The sequence below is a fragment of the Notamacropus eugenii genome, chromosome 3 (genome assembly GCF_028372415.1).
Source record: "Notamacropus eugenii isolate mMacEug1 chromosome 3, mMacEug1.pri_v2, whole genome shotgun sequence".
NCBI lineage: Eukaryota > Metazoa > Chordata > Mammalia > Diprotodontia > Macropodidae > Notamacropus > Notamacropus eugenii.
In genome coordinates, this window is record NC_092874.1 from 152,545,848 (window position 1) to 152,565,117 (window position 19,270).

Genomic DNA, 19,270 nt, shown 5'->3' on the forward strand with positions numbered 1-19,270 from the left:
ATGCCAACCTACGGTGGCAAAGAAAATCTCTTCATCAAAAACTTTCCTATACCAATGAAATCAAAAGTCAGTCCCTATCCCACCAAGACAAAAAGCTGGCAATTGTATTTTCCAGAAATGCTTTCATTTAAGCAGTCAATAGCCACAGAGGAAGTAAAAACTTATGTACAAAAATGCATACGGTGCCAGAAACTTAGACCTTGAATTTTATGTTTTATAACTGACATGGAACCAGACAGTGCTATCTAGCACTTATCATACCAAAACACAAATTTGGAATCCGTATCAATGCCACTCTAGAGGTTTCCTCTGGGAAAACTAACCTTGTTACTACATAATAATTCTGAGTAATAACAGTCCTTTTTTCCCTTATAGTGCAACACAGTTCCGCTGGATCCAGAAGGGAGAAGAAGCTGAGAAACAAAGTTGGGGAATTGATCACGTCTATATAGGAGAAGCCTGCCCCAAACTGTGTAGTGGCCATGGATACTGTACAACTGGAGCTGTGTGTATCTGTGATGAAGGTTTCCAAGGTTAGAACTCCTGAATTTCCTTCCCAGTATAGTCAGTGTACTATCTGAATTTATGCCTTCCTAACATTACAAGAATAAGTGAATGAGTAACTGAAAAAGCATTTATTGAGCCTTACTATAAGGTAGGCATTCTACTAATGCTGGGAATACAAACACAAAATCAAAGATAGTCAATGCCCTCAAGGTGCATACATTCTGATGGAGGGAAAATATGTATAAAGAAGTAGCCACCAGGGAGGGGCATTTTAGTTTAGAAAGTTACAAGTATGGTGAGTATCTGGGGAGCAAAGGCCAAAGGATGCTCTCCAAGCAAATGGCCAGTGAGTGAAATGAAGCATGGCTGGAGTTAAGCCTAGACTAAGTGGGAGATATGATTCATCTTCCAACCAGGTTAGCAAGACCTCAGGGAAGGAATTTTGGAGAGGCAAAAGGGTTACATCCTCTAGGGCAGAGGGATCAAATTCAAGGCCAACTGTCCAAAGGCCAGCAAAACTCCTCTAGGAACCAGATTAAAATGTAATTGGGAAATGTTTAACAAAATAAAAATACAGTAGAAATCTAGATAATGTTAAAGGTCTATTTCTAAGTCAATATGCTGCGAGGGATCTGTTTTTATCTGAGTTTGACACTACCACCATAGGGCAGTGATATCAAACTCACATAGAAATGGAGGCTAATAACCTGTACAAAAGGGATATATATTGACTTAGTTTTAAAATACAATATCATCTGTATTTTGTTGTATTTTTATTTACTTTGTTAAATATTTCTCAATTACATTGTAATCTGGTTCAGCCACATTTGGAAGTTTTATGGGCCACATGTTTGACACCCGTGGCAGGTGAAAGATGAAATGCCTGAGGAAACCAATCCGAGGGTATTGATTATTAAGCAGTGCATGCTAATTGCCTAACAGATTGGGACCAGACCTCTTCAGCTTAGAGCTAGACCCTCAGAATACAGGGGAAGATAGACTTTTGTGCATTAAAAACAATTACTCAAATAAGACCAATTAATTAAAAGAAAACAATTAACAAGGATACAAATTAGGTAATCTGATTCCTAGCTGGAGGAAAGATCAGGGACTTTCCAAGTTGGGAGGGGCAAACACGTACAGTTCCCTGAAATCAGAGGTCTTCTACTGCCCACCCCCACCAAGTATCTGAATTCAATCAAAGGAACATAGAAACAATAACTCAGTTCCTACTACCAGTTGTTCTAAACCCCCTCAACACATCTACTCTGGGCATAATAGTTTATATTTATGCAGAACTTACCCAGGGTCACACAGCTAATGTCTGAGGCCAGAGCTGAACTCAGGAAGATGAGTCTTCCTGACTCCAAGCTCAACCCTTTATCCACTTTACCATCTGGCTGCCCTGCATTAGATTACCTTAGGTTTTCCTGATGCCTGTTTGCAAAATTTTAACTTCAAACAAATGAGGCATAGTTCTGGAGTTCACTTACAACTCTACTATCTTTTTTTAACCTTCAAAATATCTATCTCATTTTATTTGTAGTTGGGTCTGCCCTATCTACAGGTCTATTCTACATAATGACTAATTAGAGGCATAAATACCACACTTATTCTTGGAAGAGTCATGTTTTTTTGTCCCAATTTTTCAGACCCCAAATAGGAACTCAACTGTTGTATAAAAAATAGAAAAATAAAGGGCAAAGATGGGATTGTTCCCATGCTGCCCTTACAGTATGCTTACCCTTGATTTGGGAATTAGGAGATCTGGGTCTCGGAATTGCTGACACTGATAAGCTAGAAGAGCTTGGGCAAACCTTTTAACTCTCTGGAATTCAGTTTCTTATTTGCAAAATGATGGATTGGGAGGGGAAAAAGCAGGGGTTTAGGTTCCTATCTCTAAGGTTCCTTCTGCATCACTGCCATAGCAGTTATTTTGCCTCCATGGTCAAAAGGAAAGTGAGAGCTGGATGGAAACCATAGGGAAAGATAGCCTGCTGCTAAGGACAATTTGCTTTAGAAAAAACTGGACTGGAAGGAATCCTCCAAGTACCAAGTAGATATGTAGCTAAAAAAGGAAATGTGGGTGAGAAGGGCTGATTAACTCTAAAGTTACTTGGTATATATCTTGAGTGGCCCTATTTATTTGCATGCTATATCATCCACTAGAGTATAAGTTCTTTGAGGGAGCATATTTTCATCTTCTTATCCCCTGAGTTTAACAGTGTCTGCCACCTACTGGGCACTTAATCAAATTAAAAATCTTTAGGACTCATTGCAGCTCACCATGACACTGAGAAGTAAATGAATTAAAACCATCTCTATTTTTCTACCACTTAAATTAAGGTAGAACTCTCAAGCAGCAGCAACAATTATTTAAGCAGATATACCCCAGTTTTTCCACAGCATCCATCAGCAAGCATAACAGAGAGAAATTCCAAAGATATCAGAATATTTTAAATGCATTGATTGAGCAATAGGTGCATTTAAAAAAATGTTTTGGCAATTGCATATTTTAGAAAACACTGACTTAGAGATTAAGGACTGTCCCAACCTTAAGAGAATGTCTTGAATGAAGGAAAACCCAAGCTTCCCATTTTGTCATTCTGGTCATAATCATCATGAACTACATCATGATTTTGTATGTTCCTGCTCTCTGGTGAGTCTCCCAGCTTGCTCTTACAATGATTATTTCTTTCCTCTCTAGGAGATGACTGTTCTGTTTTTAGTCATGACCTTCCCAGTTACATTAAGGACAATTTTGAGTCAGAAAGAGTCACTGAAGTAAATTGGGAAACCATACAAGGTGGTGTCATTGGAAATGGATGTGGACAGCTGTCACCCTATGCCCATGGAGACTCACTGTACTTTAATGGATGTCAGATAAGGCAAGCTGTTACAAAACCACTGGACCTCACCCGAGCAAGGTAATAAATGACGCAGAGTTCAGTTCTGTTAGTGTGTGCTGAGTGTATATAGAACCAGTTTTCCACTAATGGAAGTAATGGGGTGGATCCCTAGTGCACATTCTCAAAAGGCAGATAATCTATATATGCCTAGACTTTAGTATATCTTCAGCTTACCTGGCTTCCCAGTTATACTTTACTTAATTAGAATCTGTTTACAATTCTCAACACACATTGGCTGAGGGGTAGAGATTTAGGAGTGAAGATATTTTTATTTCATTGTCCTGTTAACATGCTCAGCGACCTGTTTGACTTATGTTGTCTTCCAACGCGTACAAAGCATAGAGGCTTGCAACATTTTAGTGAAGTTTTAAAGCATTATATGTCACAAACAAACAGATTTAGCCATCAAAATTTTTTCTTAAAATATGAAATTAGCCTTTGCGAGATATTTAAAATATTATTAAATAGAAATTTAACAAACTGCCGCATTGGCATGTGTATCAGAAAATGGGACACTCTCTTTTATGCAGATTTTGAAACAAGAGACATAAAACCACATATATAAAACCAACTGTAATATTTGCTGTCATTTTCTTCAAAATTATTTCCCCTGGCTTTCGTTTTGGGGTTTTTTCTTTTTACAGCAAAATAATGTTTGTTTTACAAATCGGGAGCACTTCACAGACAGACAGCTGTAATACCAATCTGAGTGACCCCAACACCGTGGACAAGGCAGTTTTACTCCAATATAGTGTAAATAATGGCATCACTTGGCAAGTCATCGCACAGCATCAGCCAAAGGACTTCATACAAGCCCAAAGAGTGTCCTATAATGTCCCACTGTAAGTACTGGATTTCTAAAGACATTATCACAAATACCTATAGTAATCTTCTGTTGGGGAGGAGGGGCAGAGATGAATAAATGAAAAAATAAAAGTTATCATCTATTTTCTAACACTGACCAGTAAACAAAGAGTAAAGAATAATAATGAGAGGGGAAATAATTACATTGCTGTTTGATTGTTTATAATTATCATTTGCATATTGACCTTTATCTGTCATTTCTAATCTTTTAGTCAACATTAGTAAGCATCTCATATAAACTGAGCAACACTGTACTAGATGCTATGAGGGAAATGTAAAGATTTTAAGACTTTGAGCTGGAAGAAACCATTAAGGTCATGTAGCCTAAATATATCATTTTATAGATGAAAAAAAGCTGAGGTCCATAAAGATGAAATGATGTGGCCAAGGATAAGATCAAACAGAAGAGTCAGGATATGAAACCAGGTCCTTGGATATCACACACAGTAGTGTTCTTTTCACTATACTGTATTGGCATGGTCCCTCATGTAGATTCTAACCCTTTGAAAGTACCCATTATTCCAGCTAATACAGATCCTATTTTTTTTTGAGATGGTGTTTCCATTTCAGAAATTAAGCCCCAAAAAGTTTTTTTCATATTTAACTTGCCTTATCCTTTGGTTTGTGATACTAGGGAGGCACGAATGAAAGGAGTTTTACTTCGTTGGTGGCAGCCACGCCACAATGGAACAGGTCATGATCAGTGGGCTTTGGACCATGTCGAAGTCGTTCTGTGAGTATCTGAATCATGTCACTCCATGTCCATTCCAGAGGGCTTTTGAAATTCCTTCAATATGGCATGATCTTTAACTCAACTAGAATTGTTCCTGAATAATGCTGTCTGCCAGATCACTTTGGCTTACATCCTTCAAAAAGTCTATAGAATTATAGCCAATCACTGAAGAAGAAGAAAAACAACTAAATAGAACAATAGCCTATGTGCCTTACAAATTTCCATAAGGAATATGTTCATATTAAAATTTTACAATATTTGTTAAGTTGGTTAGGGCAGGAATCTCCAGAAAGAGGGAAAACATTGTACTATGACTGTTGGCTTGATGAGGTGATTTGCACTTATGTTCATTTCAGAGTGAACTGTCTAGCTCTCTATGCAGACTATCACTGATAGAAATATCCAAAAATATGTATTAGCCACTGATGCCTTAAGTATTGTTTCCCTTTACTGGGAATAATACAGAGAAGCTTTCACTTTATCAGATTCTCATTCTCAAGTCTTTTCCACAGCTTTCAAATTGTGTGTCTTCACTTCATCATTTCTCCCATATAATGATAATAGGGGTGTCTCATCACTCTCACTTAGCCCAATTGACTATGTTCCCTCACAGAGAGATGACTTGCTTTTTCTCTAACAATCTAGTTCCTGTAGAACTGAAATGCTTATGTCTCGACGGGTTCGGACTGATGGCTCCCCGTGGTTGACAAGGAGAGGCGAATCTTCCCGGTAGATAGGTTCAAATGTTCATTCTGTTTACCAAAAAACAAAAGCACTGAAATCAGTCTTTTTTGCTGAGTTCAGTCATTTTGGAAATGAAATTTAAATTATCAATTGGTAGGAATGCCACCAGATTTGTTTTCTTTCCATCATAGCCATAAACCAAATTATTTAATCTTGAGTTAGCTCTTGACTTAGTTTTTCACTGAGGCACCTGCTTGCATGGCATCCATATCAACCCCCAAACCAAAGAGCAAAGCAATCTCCACACCAGTCCCCACTGTGCGCTCTGCTGCTTCTACACCACTTGCTGGGCTCTGCCTCTGTAACATAAAGGTGAAGTTGAAAAGATGGAGGGAGGGTCAATGATTTCCAGACTCACCTTGAAATAAAATAAGAGGCTGACCTACTATTGCGAAGATAGACAGTGGTTTTTACTAAGGGTTCTGAAAGGAATCTTTATAAGATAAACGGTTTTAAAGCAACTTTCCCATGATTATTTTTCCCTGTAGGGTGATTAAACATCTCCCTAAAATAACAGTCCACTTTCAAGTCATGCATCTCTTGCCAAGAAAAATTTGCATCAACAGTTTCTTGTTCCTAGAATATCTGAGCCAGCTCCTATGGAAGCATCAGTTGTTGGGTCTCAGAAAGAACATACTGTTTTGGCATTACACTCATGCACCCCAAAAATCATTAACATAGAAATGCGTGATGTGTTCTCAGCTACCCAAAGAAATTGCAGTTACTTTTTTTATTTCTGTCATATGATTGAGAAAGCCAAAATCACTATGATTCCTATCCCCTTGGACTTAATGAGAGAGGGAAAGGAAATGTACATGCCCAACATACAAAGTAATCTAATAAAACAGGGCTGGAAAGAAAACTTAACGTTCCTCACTCTCAGTCCAGGGCTTTAAATTGGCTCCATGGTATCAGAAAGGACACGAACAGCAAGTGCTTGTATCACAACTCTTGGGAATTATGACAGCTAACTTTTTGGACTGAGTCATTCATTAATGGCCAGTAGAGAGTTGTTGATGTTGCATTTTTGGAACTATCAACATATATTGGGTAACAGTTCAGATAATATAATGTTTACCTATTTCACTGGTAGTGCTGCAATCTAGACTTTCAAAGTAACTACATTTTTACCCCCAGATCAGATAATTCTTAGAACTCAAAGCACTAATCATTTGACAATCCTAGAAATTTTCTATACGTTCTGTATACACTCAAGCTATATTACTGCCTCTGGCTGTCAGGTACACTAAAATGTTCCCCTTACCTCCTTAAAAAAAGAAATGAGAATTGCTACAAAATGCATGAATGCAGTTCTTTTCTCTACACACTTAAAAAGAGAGAGAGAGATTCATCCAGTTTCTTTCTTGGGTAAATAATTCTAAAAGTCTGTACTGTTGTTCATTCTTTTTCAAGGAAGCTTAATAGCATAACATTCAAACATTTTTACCAATACATGAATATCTTCTGCTTTTCCTTCATTTACCTCAAAGTTCAGTAAATTAGTTTTGCCAAGAAACCTTCATATCACAAAAGCATTTCAGTTCAGTCATGCATTCAGCATATCTGGGAATGTATGATTTAAGTTATGAGACTAGACAGTTTAGTATATAAGGTGCAATTCACAACAACTCATCTTAAGTATTCCCCAATAAACACATCTACCTAGAAGATTTCCAAATTAATTGTGAGGGCAAAAGTTTCAGTATGATCAAAGAGAGGTATTTATTTTCACTTACAGAGTAAATCATTCTCTTTCTAAAATACACTTTAGATTACACCTTTCCCTTCAAAGATTTAACTTTTAAGGAAATTACATTTTCAGAACCATATTTTTGATGTTTTCCATTTGTCTTATTATTTAACATTTCTATGCCACGATATATTTTCCAAGTATATTTTTAGCATTTGTCAGCTAATTTGTAATTTGATAGTTTAGTAAGCTAACTTCATTCATTCATTCATTTTCTGTGTCTAAAATAAATATAAAAACACAATGACATTTAAATAACAATTAAAAGCAGAGGGAACCAAAGTACCTAAGCAGCTCTCATGCTGCCTTCTGAAACTATCTCCAATTACTTATGCAGCAAACATTGTTTGCTTAGGAATAGAAAAGTACACCTAGAAAGCCCCAACAGTTGAAAGTTGCTTTTTCTAACATTGGCCTTGCACATCTCAAAAGAGTAACCTCCCTAATGGTGCACCTAGAAGTGTAGCTGTCAACATGTTATTAAAACTAAGGGTCTAGGATGTTTATTGCTGCTTAGGTATTATTTTTTAGAATGTGTCTGACTGTATTTTAAATCAAGACTGACCACAGAGTTTTTTTGGTTTTACTCTTGGGTTTTGTTTTGTTTGGGGTTTGCTTTTTTTTTTTTTTTTGGTCTGTCTTTCAGGCAGTAAATTAGCGGTCAAGCATGGTATCTTATGCTGAGTTCAGTCTCAGCCCCTGCCCTCAATATTAACCACAAAGCAATAGTTAGTTGATAATCAATTTTAACTGCATCAAGACAGTTTGAAAACTTATGAATGAATCTTAAATGAACAAAGATAGGGACTGAAGCTTTAATATCATTGATGAAGGCTACACCCAGATAAGAAAACTCTCACTATCAAAGCAGGCTGACATCTACTCAGTAATTTGTACCTAGAGCACTGAGGAGTTAAGTGACTTTGCCAGGGTGACAAAACCAATAGACTCTATCCACTACGCCATGCTTCCTCTCCTCAAATGAGTACATCACCTAGTAAGTATTTGGATGAGTCTTATTTTGAGCACTTCTGTTTGATTTTAAAAACATATTTTGTGACAAGAATTTCCGTTTCCTAAATAGGAGCATACATACTGGCATGCCTTAAAAGACAGAAATTAAACATGTTGTGAACATTTAATTTACCTGCTCAATGTCTAATAGCTGATTGAAAAAAAATAACTTCCATTTCTGATACTTCTCAACAAAACTGAATAAAAAGGTACTTCAGAATGAAATTCATACCTAATATTCTGCTAATATAAATACTAATGTACTGCATCATCCCCACTACAGCCTCTTTAACTCTATGAAGTAAGCAAATTTTCACATTGTGAAGTCAGAGTGATATAGGATGAAACAACCATGAAGCAATTGAGGGGAAGGAAAGAATGTCTGGATTTGTTAGCAAGAATAGAATATTTTCTCTCCAAGAAATATTTGTGAATACATTTTGGGCAGATCCCTCACAAGATCCATGCTGGGGGCGGTTCTTCTTAGGATAAAAGAGTATGTCCTGCCAATCTAGGAGCATTTTTTTTTTTGCTGGGGACTCCTGCTTGTATCCTAAGAACTTCCCACACCCAACTATGCATTTCATTTGCACATTTCATTATCCTTTGTCCTAGTCCAAGTCACAACCTGTCATCTACACAATGAAGTGGCACAATTTTTGCATGTGTATATTGAAAGTAATTTCTTTGTAAAATATGAGCCTTTTAAAATGTGTTCAAAAGTTCATTCAGACTTCCTAAGAAGGGGGGGAAATGTACTATCAACTACAATCCAAAAAGTATTTATCACATTTTGATAAGTATATTATTTCTGCCATCACCATCACATCATGCTATTCATTTTCAAGATAATGTCTCATTTTTGGCACAAATGATTTGTTTAAAAAAAAAAAAGGGCATACTGGACTTACTGCAAAGTATCTTTGTCCTGTATTTAAATCTGCAGTCTATTATCTAGTTTAATGGGCTTTCCTATTGCCCACTGCTTATTATCTCTAGAAATTAGCATTTTGTAAAATAATGAACAAAACAGCTAATTAAAACAATAAGAACTTGTTATATTATTACCTTAACATTTGTACTTTATTCACAACATTTATGCCAAATGTAGTACTACAGCTTTAGTATTTTGACATATGACTATGAGCAAATAATGCATGTTGTATCATATAGAAAAAGATTATTATATACACTGGTTTAAAAAGAATATGAAATAATTTTTTCCATTTTTATTTTCAAAAGAGATGAAAAATCCTATATTGCCTCTAAGCCTCATCAGACTTTTATGACTAATCACAGTGCTGCATGCATTGAAAGGCATTTTTTAACTTGTGTTATATTTCATTATTTGCTGTCATTGGTTTTACACTAGAGTAAGGTAAGTGCTATTACTGAATGTTGGGAAATGCTTAGTAGTGAAGCTTCTTCAATTCCACCTGTTAAGAGGGGTGGGTTGGGGAACAAAATGATAACTTTACCACTGAAGAAAGTCTATTCAATGAATGAGATTACTAGCAGTCTTTGAAATATTTATTCATGTGAACTAAGAATTGTCAGTCAAGGTCATTAAACTATCCATAACTTAACACCATACTTCTACATATCATACTTTGCTGGTTGCCCCCGAAAAGGATGCCCCCAAATATATAAAAACATTTAGGTACATGCTAAAAAATGATTATGTGTCTTTTTGGTTTTATGTAAGCTAAATACATTTGGCTTTTTAAATTTTTTTTAATGCAGCCTATATTTGAATCAATATAGCATATACAAAGCATGGTCAATCATCCTTGATCCCATACAGATCTTCAGATCTTAATGAGCTGCCCTGAAGGAAACATGAAGATGAAAAATTGCATTTCAACTTGTTTTAAGCCTGTGTTTAAAAGTAAACTCTTTAGGGGGATTAGAAGGGAAGACAATATTTCATTATAGACAAAGAGCCTTTCATCCATCCATCCATTCTAGTTCCTACTTCTGGGTCAAGTTGGTCACTCTTAGTATATACTCATATGTATGTATGTATATATACGAATATATATATGATTTTTATATTTTAAAGTTGAAAAATGAAGGTATGGATTTTATGTAAGGAATAGTGTAGAAAGCATAGGATTCACAGTTGCTTCTATTGCTTTGACTACAGAGAAATGCAGTAGCATTTCATTGGTGAGTATGAATGGCAGCCCAGTTGATATTAAAGTCCACATGGTTCATTTAACTTTACATTCACCAATACAAATCACCATGCTACCAGACAGTTCCAAGTAGCTTATCTTTGCATCCAATGCAATGTTTTGTTTTGTTTTGTTTTTACTAGGGACACAGAAATTACTTTGGCTGTGAAGAATGACTTAGTTAAAAAGTCTCAATGCTTCTAAAGTTGCTGTTACTTTCCCAATTTGCATCATCCTCCATTTTTTAGAAACTGAACCCCTTCAGAAACCACCTGATTTTTTAAAAATTGAAGAATAAAAGCTGAAGGGGTCAGGAGTCACACTGACTACAAGGATCTTTCCATATCTGTATCTGCTGTGCTAGAATCGTGGTGTTTTATAATTCAACATGCTATCCAAATTCTGAAACTCCTACTGAAAGAACAGAAAACACTTGCTTCTAAAGATCTACTGTAGTTCATTCTGTCTTCTTTCAACCAATCAAAGATAACTGGAAGAGTTTTTGTTTTTTTCTGGCCACTGCCATAATCACTGAAGATAGATCATGTTGTCCTTATAAATGTGACTTGCAGACAAGTTTTACATACTTCAGAGCTGCTAGGTAGCTCAGTTGATAGAGCATTGTCCTGGGGTTAGAAAGACTCATCTTCCTGAGTTTAAATCCATCCTTAAATTTTTACTAGAAGTGTAACCTTGGGCAAGTCACTCAACTGTTTGCCTCAGTTCCTCATCTATAAAATGAGCTGGAGAAAGAAATGACAAACCACTCCAGTATCTTTGCCAAGAAAACTCAAAATGAGCTGAAAAACAACTAAGTAACAAATTACATACTTTCTCTGAATTTATAATAAAATCTGGTTACCATTATAATCTCGGTGAAAGACTGAATCCTTATAGTTTCCTTCAGACCTAGTACTGTTTCCATTATTAGGTTCTCTCATTATATATTCATCAGAAAGACAAGCCCATGGATCTATTTTAAAAAGACATTAAACAGGGCACAAAAGCAGTATGGATCACTGCTCTCAAAAGAAGCCTGTCATCTTTAAGCTTATTAAAATTCTCATAAATACGTGGATTGTAAGCTAGGTACTTGAAAGCTTGCAGCAAGTTTTTCAGTGACTCTACCAGCTAAGTAGCTTTCTAGAAAATGGAAAAAAGTTTTAATGCAATTTCCCAAATGTCTGACTTACAACCTGACTGCACTTGTAGATTATTAGAAAACCCTTGTGCGTTAGAATTATTCTACTCCAAAGACTGTTAACGTTACCACATCACAAAGCAGAAGCTATTTCAAAATACAGATTGGTCAGTATTTTGACCACTAGAAAAAATGACTGAGCAAATACTATATAGCATTGTTGGAACTTCATTAATATACATTTCTTAATTCATATTTTCAGGCAAAGATCACTTAACAAATTTATTAAGCCACTGAAAGATACCAGGCAGTGGTGATAAACAGTATTTTCTTTTAAGGAGCTTATATTTTAATGGAGAGGCAACTTACACATATTTGCAATATCATTATATGATGATTTTTGAAAGAGAAGGTAGGTCAAGAAAAGCCCCATGTAGGTGTTATGTGAGAAGTTTTCAGAGATAGAGGTGAGAGGGGGAGGAGCCAGCAGTACAAAGGCACAGAAATGAGTTACCACATATGGGCAACCAGTTTGACTGGGCCATAGGGAATATAAAAGGGAGCAATAAGATTGGAAAGGTAGCTTAAGTATTGAAGGAGTTTATTCCCAGGAGTTATTGAGAAGGGGAGTAACATGACAAACTTACACTGTAAGAAAACCAATATGGCAGCTGTGTGAAAGATGGATTGAAATGAGGAAAGGATCTAAGGCAGAGAGCTAAGAAGGAAGCAAGTGCAGTGTTTTGTTCTGTGAAGTTTGGATTCAATCAAAGGGCTGCACTTGAGGATGATGGTGATGTTGTAGGAGACTGCCTGGCTAAGGAATCTAGAAGTTTGCTGTAGGTATTGAGGATACACACTCATAGTTTTTGAGTTAGGGAATGATGTGAAGAAAGCAACATTTTAGGAAGAACAGTTCAGCAAGATGGAGAGAGACATACTAGAGGCACACCAGAGACTGATGGTAGGAGGCTGACAAAAGAAATGGAAAAAGACTATGGACTTGATGTTTTGAAAAGGAAAAAAGTTTCCTATACAAATAAAGTCTACTTCATATAAGCAATCAAAACCACCAAAAAAGTAGTTAATTTTGCTAATGCTAAATATCTCTCAGTTATCAATCATAACTGATCACTGGCAGGTTCATGTAAATAGACTTATCTCAAGTGGAAGAAGTGGACCTTGTTGGAAAAAAAAATTTTTTTTATTAGTTCTGTCGTTTTATCAGTGTACAAAGATCTGGGTGAAGAACTTCCTTTATCATTGTAGATCAATAGCCCCAGGTGCTTTGCATAATGCCTCTCATGGAGCAGGTATTCAATTAATATTTTTAACTGGCTGACTTCCTATCAAAGATTCAATATGACTACTATAAGGCTAAAAGAATTGTAATTTAATTCTTAAGAGAGTGGCAGACTAAGAGGTTAAGAACTTTCCTGACATCACATAGCCTAGTTTAAAATTAGACTGAGAAATTCAGAATTTTAGACAAAATCTGATTCTTGTGTTTTTCTACCAATAGCTTCTAGATGAGATTGGGTGTACAGTCCTGTAACTCCCAGCACTTTGACACAAGTGAAAATTAAAAGACTACCAGAAATAGTTTGTACTTTTTTCATATATGTACATATACATAAATATATATAAATATCATGGGTTAAAAAATTACGAAAAAATTAGTGTTTAAATATTTCATGAAAATATTTGTTTTATATCTGTGCTTTATTATAAACAGGAAAAAGTGCTTGTCAAATAGATCATAGTGCTTTTGATTAAATAAAATCTGATTTAAAAATTCATGTACAAATGTAACTTAGAAATATTTTTGTTCCCTTCTAAAAACCCAGTTTTCTATTTTGCCTCTAAACATGCCCCTTGTTAAAAAGGTAAATCTCATATTTTACCTTTTTTCTATTAAGATAAAAATAATTTTAGCATAAACAGATCCCTTACCAATACTATGGTCACTAATTACCTAAATAAAGAGCTATGTCATTCATTCAAAAATAAATCTTTTACCTTTTCATCTTCTAAACACATGCATGATGAACATATCTGTGGTATAGGATTATAAATTTCGAATTGGAAGGGATCTTAGAGGCTACCAAGTCCAATTCTCATTTTACAGATCAAGAAACTGAGGCACAGAGAGGTAAAATGAACTACTCAAAATCACACAGTAAGCGTCTGAGGCAGGATTTTAATTCATTCATGTCTTCCTGATTCAACGTCCAGCTCTTGTCTTCACCTATCAAAGTTATATTAATCCATACATTTGGCGCTTTTTATGGTACCATGAAATGATATTACAAATAATCTCAAGACCACGAAAACCTTCACCTAAATCAGTGACTTTTTAGAAGGCAGATACTTTTGGCAGCTACAAAAGCGTACAAGGAGTCACTAGCAATTGCCTAACAAACTTGTTGTGTGCTTGAGAGTTGTGTTTCCTTCCAGTGGTCTTATAAAGAATATTTCATTGAAAGTACCTTAGGGTACATATGCACTGTAAGGAGAGAAAAAGTAAGTCATATGTGATAGCTTAACCTATCATCTTACCTGCACTTATCTTACTTAATAAATGTATATTAAGTTTTTTCTCAATATGCCCTGAGATCCACTTGCAATTTGTTTCTTATTCTTGAAAAGAACATTCTCTGTGTAATGATATTTTTCTAGCATCTGCTCAGCCTCTTCTTCTGTCTCATATTCTGGTTATCCTGAATCTTTGCAGTGCTACATCATTATAAGGAAAACCACTGTATAGTCAGTGGGAACTTCCACATTAAAGACTATGATGAACAAAAAAGAGAGAGAGAAAGGGAGAATCCACGTGGCCACAACTGCCTACTATTTAAGGAGGACAGCATCACAGTGCCATCCAGCATTCTGAGAATGGGCATGAGTGTGCAAAACAGAGGGAGGCTAAGTCAATTCAACCCACAGCACTCACCAAAAAAATAAATAGAATAAAAATAAAAGTCTTGTAAAGTAAGAAAAACTGAGTCAGATTGGGGTACAGGGTAAGCTTCTTTCCTGTCTTAATATAATTTGAATCAAGTGAATATTAACAGCAATGATTCAGGCGTAGAAAATGTAAGAGCAGAACAGATTCCGTTCATTTATGCTAGAGAATACATCTTTACCAATTTGGATAACTGATTATAACAGATTACAAGCTATAATAATTTCCATTAAGACCCAAGAACCACATACGTCTTTAGTTAATCTTTCCCTGAATAGGAATGTCCCAGTTATCCAACTGCCCTAGGAAATTTCAAAATAAATCAATAAATCAATTCAGCAAACTTTAGTAAGCACCTACTGTGTGCCAGGCACTATGCTAACAACTATGTTCAAACAAAATATATGCTAGATAGAGTGCAGGCAATATCAGAGGGTGGTACTAGCATTAATAGGGATAAGGAAAAACTCATTGTATATGGTGGGATTTTAGCTGAGACTTGGAAGCCAGAGAGGGCAGGAAGTAATCACAAGGTAATAACTTAGGACCCAAAACAGATTTTACTTTAAATGATACTTACATTTCTTTATCCCCACCCCACTTCCTTTTAACAGCACTCGCAAACAAAATTACATGATGAATTTTTCACGACAACATGGGCTCAGGCATTTCTACAACAGAAGACGAAGGTCACTTAGACGATACCCATGAAGAAACAAATTGTTTTATTTTTCCTCCCAACATGTGATGTGTTGCTTTCCAATCTTCTAAATCTAGCACTGCATCTGGTATCAGGACTTTTCTGTGAAAGGCTTGATGAATAACTGAAAGCTTTTCTCCAGACAGAGTGTACACCACTTTTTCACACTGTGAACTAATGAGAAGTGACTTATTTTCTCATAGATAAATGTTTTAACGTTGATGTGTCTGTGAAAATTGTGATCTGTTGTAATATCAGTTACAGTGGCAGTATTGGAAGTAAGCAACTAACTGTTTAACAAAAAAACTTTAAGCACAAAAACAAGAGATTTTATGTTTTCAAAATGACATTTAATACAGTATTTAACATTCTTGGTCACATAGCTATTTAAGTGGACTGCATTTCAGCTATGTATCATGTTTTATATGATTAAGTTATCGTTGTTTGTCCTTTATGTACTCTCTTCTACAACATAACACATTGGCACTGTATTGACTTGTTATGTTGTTGTAATATTTTGCTGCTGATTTTTTGGGGCTACTTACACTCTGATATCATGCAGGAAGTAAATAGAAAATTATGATTGAGAAGACACTTGTAAAGACATTGCTATCTCCTTTATTATTACTCTTCAATATGTCTGTGGGTTAGCGTTGTTTTGTGGATAAGAATGACCTAATTTTTTTTCTACTAAAGGACTGTGGATAAAGCACAACCCCCTCACACCCCTCTCCCCCCAAAAAATTCCCCATTTCCTTATCTAAAGGTAAATACCATTTTCTTGTGGCTGATTTACTAACAGTAACTGCCATTTCGTGTTTGTGGTAACAGAGTGATTTGTAAAACAGTGGACGTTTTCATCGTGTTCTCTTCGTGACTTGTTTCTCTTGCGGGTCATATTTGTATCTTCTGATAAAGTTGTACCTACACCAGCAACAGTGTGATGGTTGTATAGCCCTGAATTGTCTATCATCATAAATCCAACTTCACTCTAGGGTGAATTAAACTAAAGTTCCATGCTTCAATAAAGATTATGTCAAGAAAATTTCACTTGTCTATTGTCAGTTTTTAAAATTATCAAAAAGGTTTGGTGGATTTGGTCAAGTTTATAAAGGCAAATGGGGGAAAACATCTGGTTTTTGCTTATCCCTAATAATGACAATGAAACTATTTGGGGATGGACATCTCTTGACCCTTATTCTCACAATTGGCTCAAAGATGGAATAATATACGGAATAAGATAGAAAAATATCTTACCCTGTAGGTAAGGAGACAGGAGGGAGACAAGAAAGGGGGAAGGGTGCTGATAGAAGGGAGGGCAGATTGGGGAAGGTTGTGGTCAAAAGCAAAACATTAGGGAGGAAGGATAGGATGAAAAGAGAGACCAGATAAAAAGTGCTCACTTTGAATGTGACTGGGATGAACTCATCCATAAACCAGAAGTTGACTAGATTAAAAAACAGAATCCAATGATATGTTTTTTACAATAACACTTTTGAAACAGAGACACACACATACTGAATAAAGATAAAAAACTGGAGCAGAATTATACTTCCACTGAAGTTAAAAAAAAAAAGCAAGGATAGCAATCATGATTTCAGATAAAGCAAAAGCAAAAATAGATCTAATTAAAAGAGATAAAGAAGGAAACTACATTCTGCTGAAATGTACCAAAGACAATGAAGTAATGTCAATATTAAACATATATGCACCAAATGGTACAGCATCCAAATTTTTAAGGGATAAATTTAGTGAGTTATAGGAAGAAATACACAGTAAAACTATATTAGTAAAAGATCTCAAATTTTCCCCACTCAGAACTAGATAAATCTCAAAACAAAATAAACAAGAAAGAAGTTCAGGAGGTCAATAGAATTTTAGAAATTCTCTGGAGAAAGACAGAAGTTGATGATAGAAGGGAGAGCAGATTTGGGGAAGGAGTAATCAGAATGCATGCCATCTTGGGGTGGGAGAGAGGAGAGAGATGGGGAGAAAAACTGGAACTCAAAATCTTGTGGAAGTGAATGTTGAAAACTAAAAATAAATTAATAGAAGTGATGAGCAGGATGCTTTCATAAAAACGTGGAACTGATGCAAAGTGAACAGAACTAGACCACTGCAAACAGTAACAGCAATATTCTCTAATGACCACCTGTGAATGACTTAGCTATTCTCAGCAATACACTGATCTAAGACAATTCCAAAAGACTTATGTTGAAAAAATGCTATACACCTCCAAAGAAAGAACTGGAGGAGATAGAAGCATACTTTTTTTTACTTTATTTTTCTTGGGGAAGGGGGGTTGATCTGTGTTTTCTTTCATAGCATGACTAATAAGGAAATGTTTTTCACAACTGTACATGTATAACCTATATCAAATTGCTTGCCTTCTCAATGAGAAGGTGAGAGAGAGGGAGAGAATTTGGAACTCAAAATTTTTAAAGAAATAAATGGTTTTAAAATTTACATGCTAAAAAAAAAAACTCTAGAGAACACAGGAACGAATGAAGCTTTTCTTACAATGATAAACTGTATCTATCTAAAACCATCAACAAGCATGTCTGCAATGGGAACAACCTAAAAGCTTTCCCAACAAGATCAGGGGTGATGCAGGAATGCCTATCATCACCATTCAATATTTTACTAGAAATATTCACTAGAGCAATAAGAAAAGAAAAAGAAATTGAAAGAATTAGAATGGACAACGAGGTAACAAAACTCTCATTCTGACAATAATATGATGGTGTACGTAGAGAACCGGGCAGCTACGTGGCACAGCGAATAGAGCGCTGGCCCTGAAATCAGGATGACCTGCATTCAAATATTAGACACTTCTAGCTGTGTGACACGTCACTTAACCCCAACTGCCTCTTAAATCCTAGAGAATCAACTAAAAACTAGTTGAAATAATAATTAACAACTTTAGCAAAGCTGTTACATAAAATAAAACCCACATAAACATAAAATAGTTTAAATACCTATAAAATCAATGCACATAAATAATCAGCATTACTATATATAACTAACGAAAACCCAGCAGCAAGGGATAGAAACATAAATGTCATTTAAAATAACTGTAGACAACGGAACCTAAAACTTTGAATGTTAAAAAATATCTTTAGATATATTTGGGGGAAAATAAAGTATTATTCAAAGCCTCAAAAAAATGATGAAACTATACTTCATATTTAGACATGCAATATTTTCTCTCAACCTACTATTTTTATGGCGTAGATTACTCAATGATCAATTAGATAAATTTTCTAGGAATTTGTTTATATTCCCTGAGTTTTAGGGAATATGATTTATAACTAACTAGGCACTGTGCAGGTATGTCACTTTTTTAATTTTATTTATTGATTTGCCATTAGCAAAAATTCTCTTAAGTTTCCAATTGAAACTGAATTTTCTGGAGCATTTGAAGTCACTAAAGATGTACCAAAACTCAACTACAAGAGATGATCACTTTTTCTCTTGCATTGGCCATGAAATCTCAGATTACTTCATTGGGGACCCTCCCTGTGTCCCCTTTTTTTGGACTAAAATGCTATAGAAGGAAATATCATTCCAATGGATTATGTCTAGACAGGTCCACTGGGTAAAGAAGAATGTCAAGGCTGAAATGGCAGAGTCACGACAAAGGCAAAATTTATACAAAATTAAACAATTCTCTTTCCTTTTTTAAAAAAAAGTAGACTTACATCTTTAGACAACTCCATAGATTCTACTCAAATTTCCCATTTTATTTTATTTCAAGGGACAACTT

At 35.4% G+C, this 19,270-nt stretch overlaps 1 protein-coding gene and 1 long non-coding RNA gene across 3 annotated transcripts in view; one reads left to right on the top strand and one right to left on the bottom strand.

Annotated features, from left to right (window-relative positions):
* RELN (reelin) overlaps positions 1 to 16,549 on the top strand; it is a 553,318-nt gene extending 536,769 nt beyond the window's left edge. For both annotated transcript variants that reach the window (XM_072653135.1, XM_072653136.1), the window contains 5 exons: positions 376 to 533; positions 3,215 to 3,434; positions 4,061 to 4,258; positions 4,915 to 5,013; positions 15,419 to 16,549. In XM_072653135.1, the coding sequence (XP_072509236.1) occupies positions 376 to 533; positions 3,215 to 3,434; positions 4,061 to 4,258; positions 4,915 to 5,013; positions 15,419 to 15,515 (772 nt within the window). In that variant the 3' untranslated portion in view covers positions 15,516 to 16,549. The remainder of the gene's footprint in view (positions 1 to 375; positions 534 to 3,214; positions 3,435 to 4,060; positions 4,259 to 4,914; positions 5,014 to 15,418) is intronic.
* The window catches only part of LOC140533438 (uncharacterized), a 37,581-nt gene that overhangs the window by 940 nt on the left and 17,371 nt on the right, over positions 1 to 19,270 (bottom strand). The window lies entirely within an intron of this gene.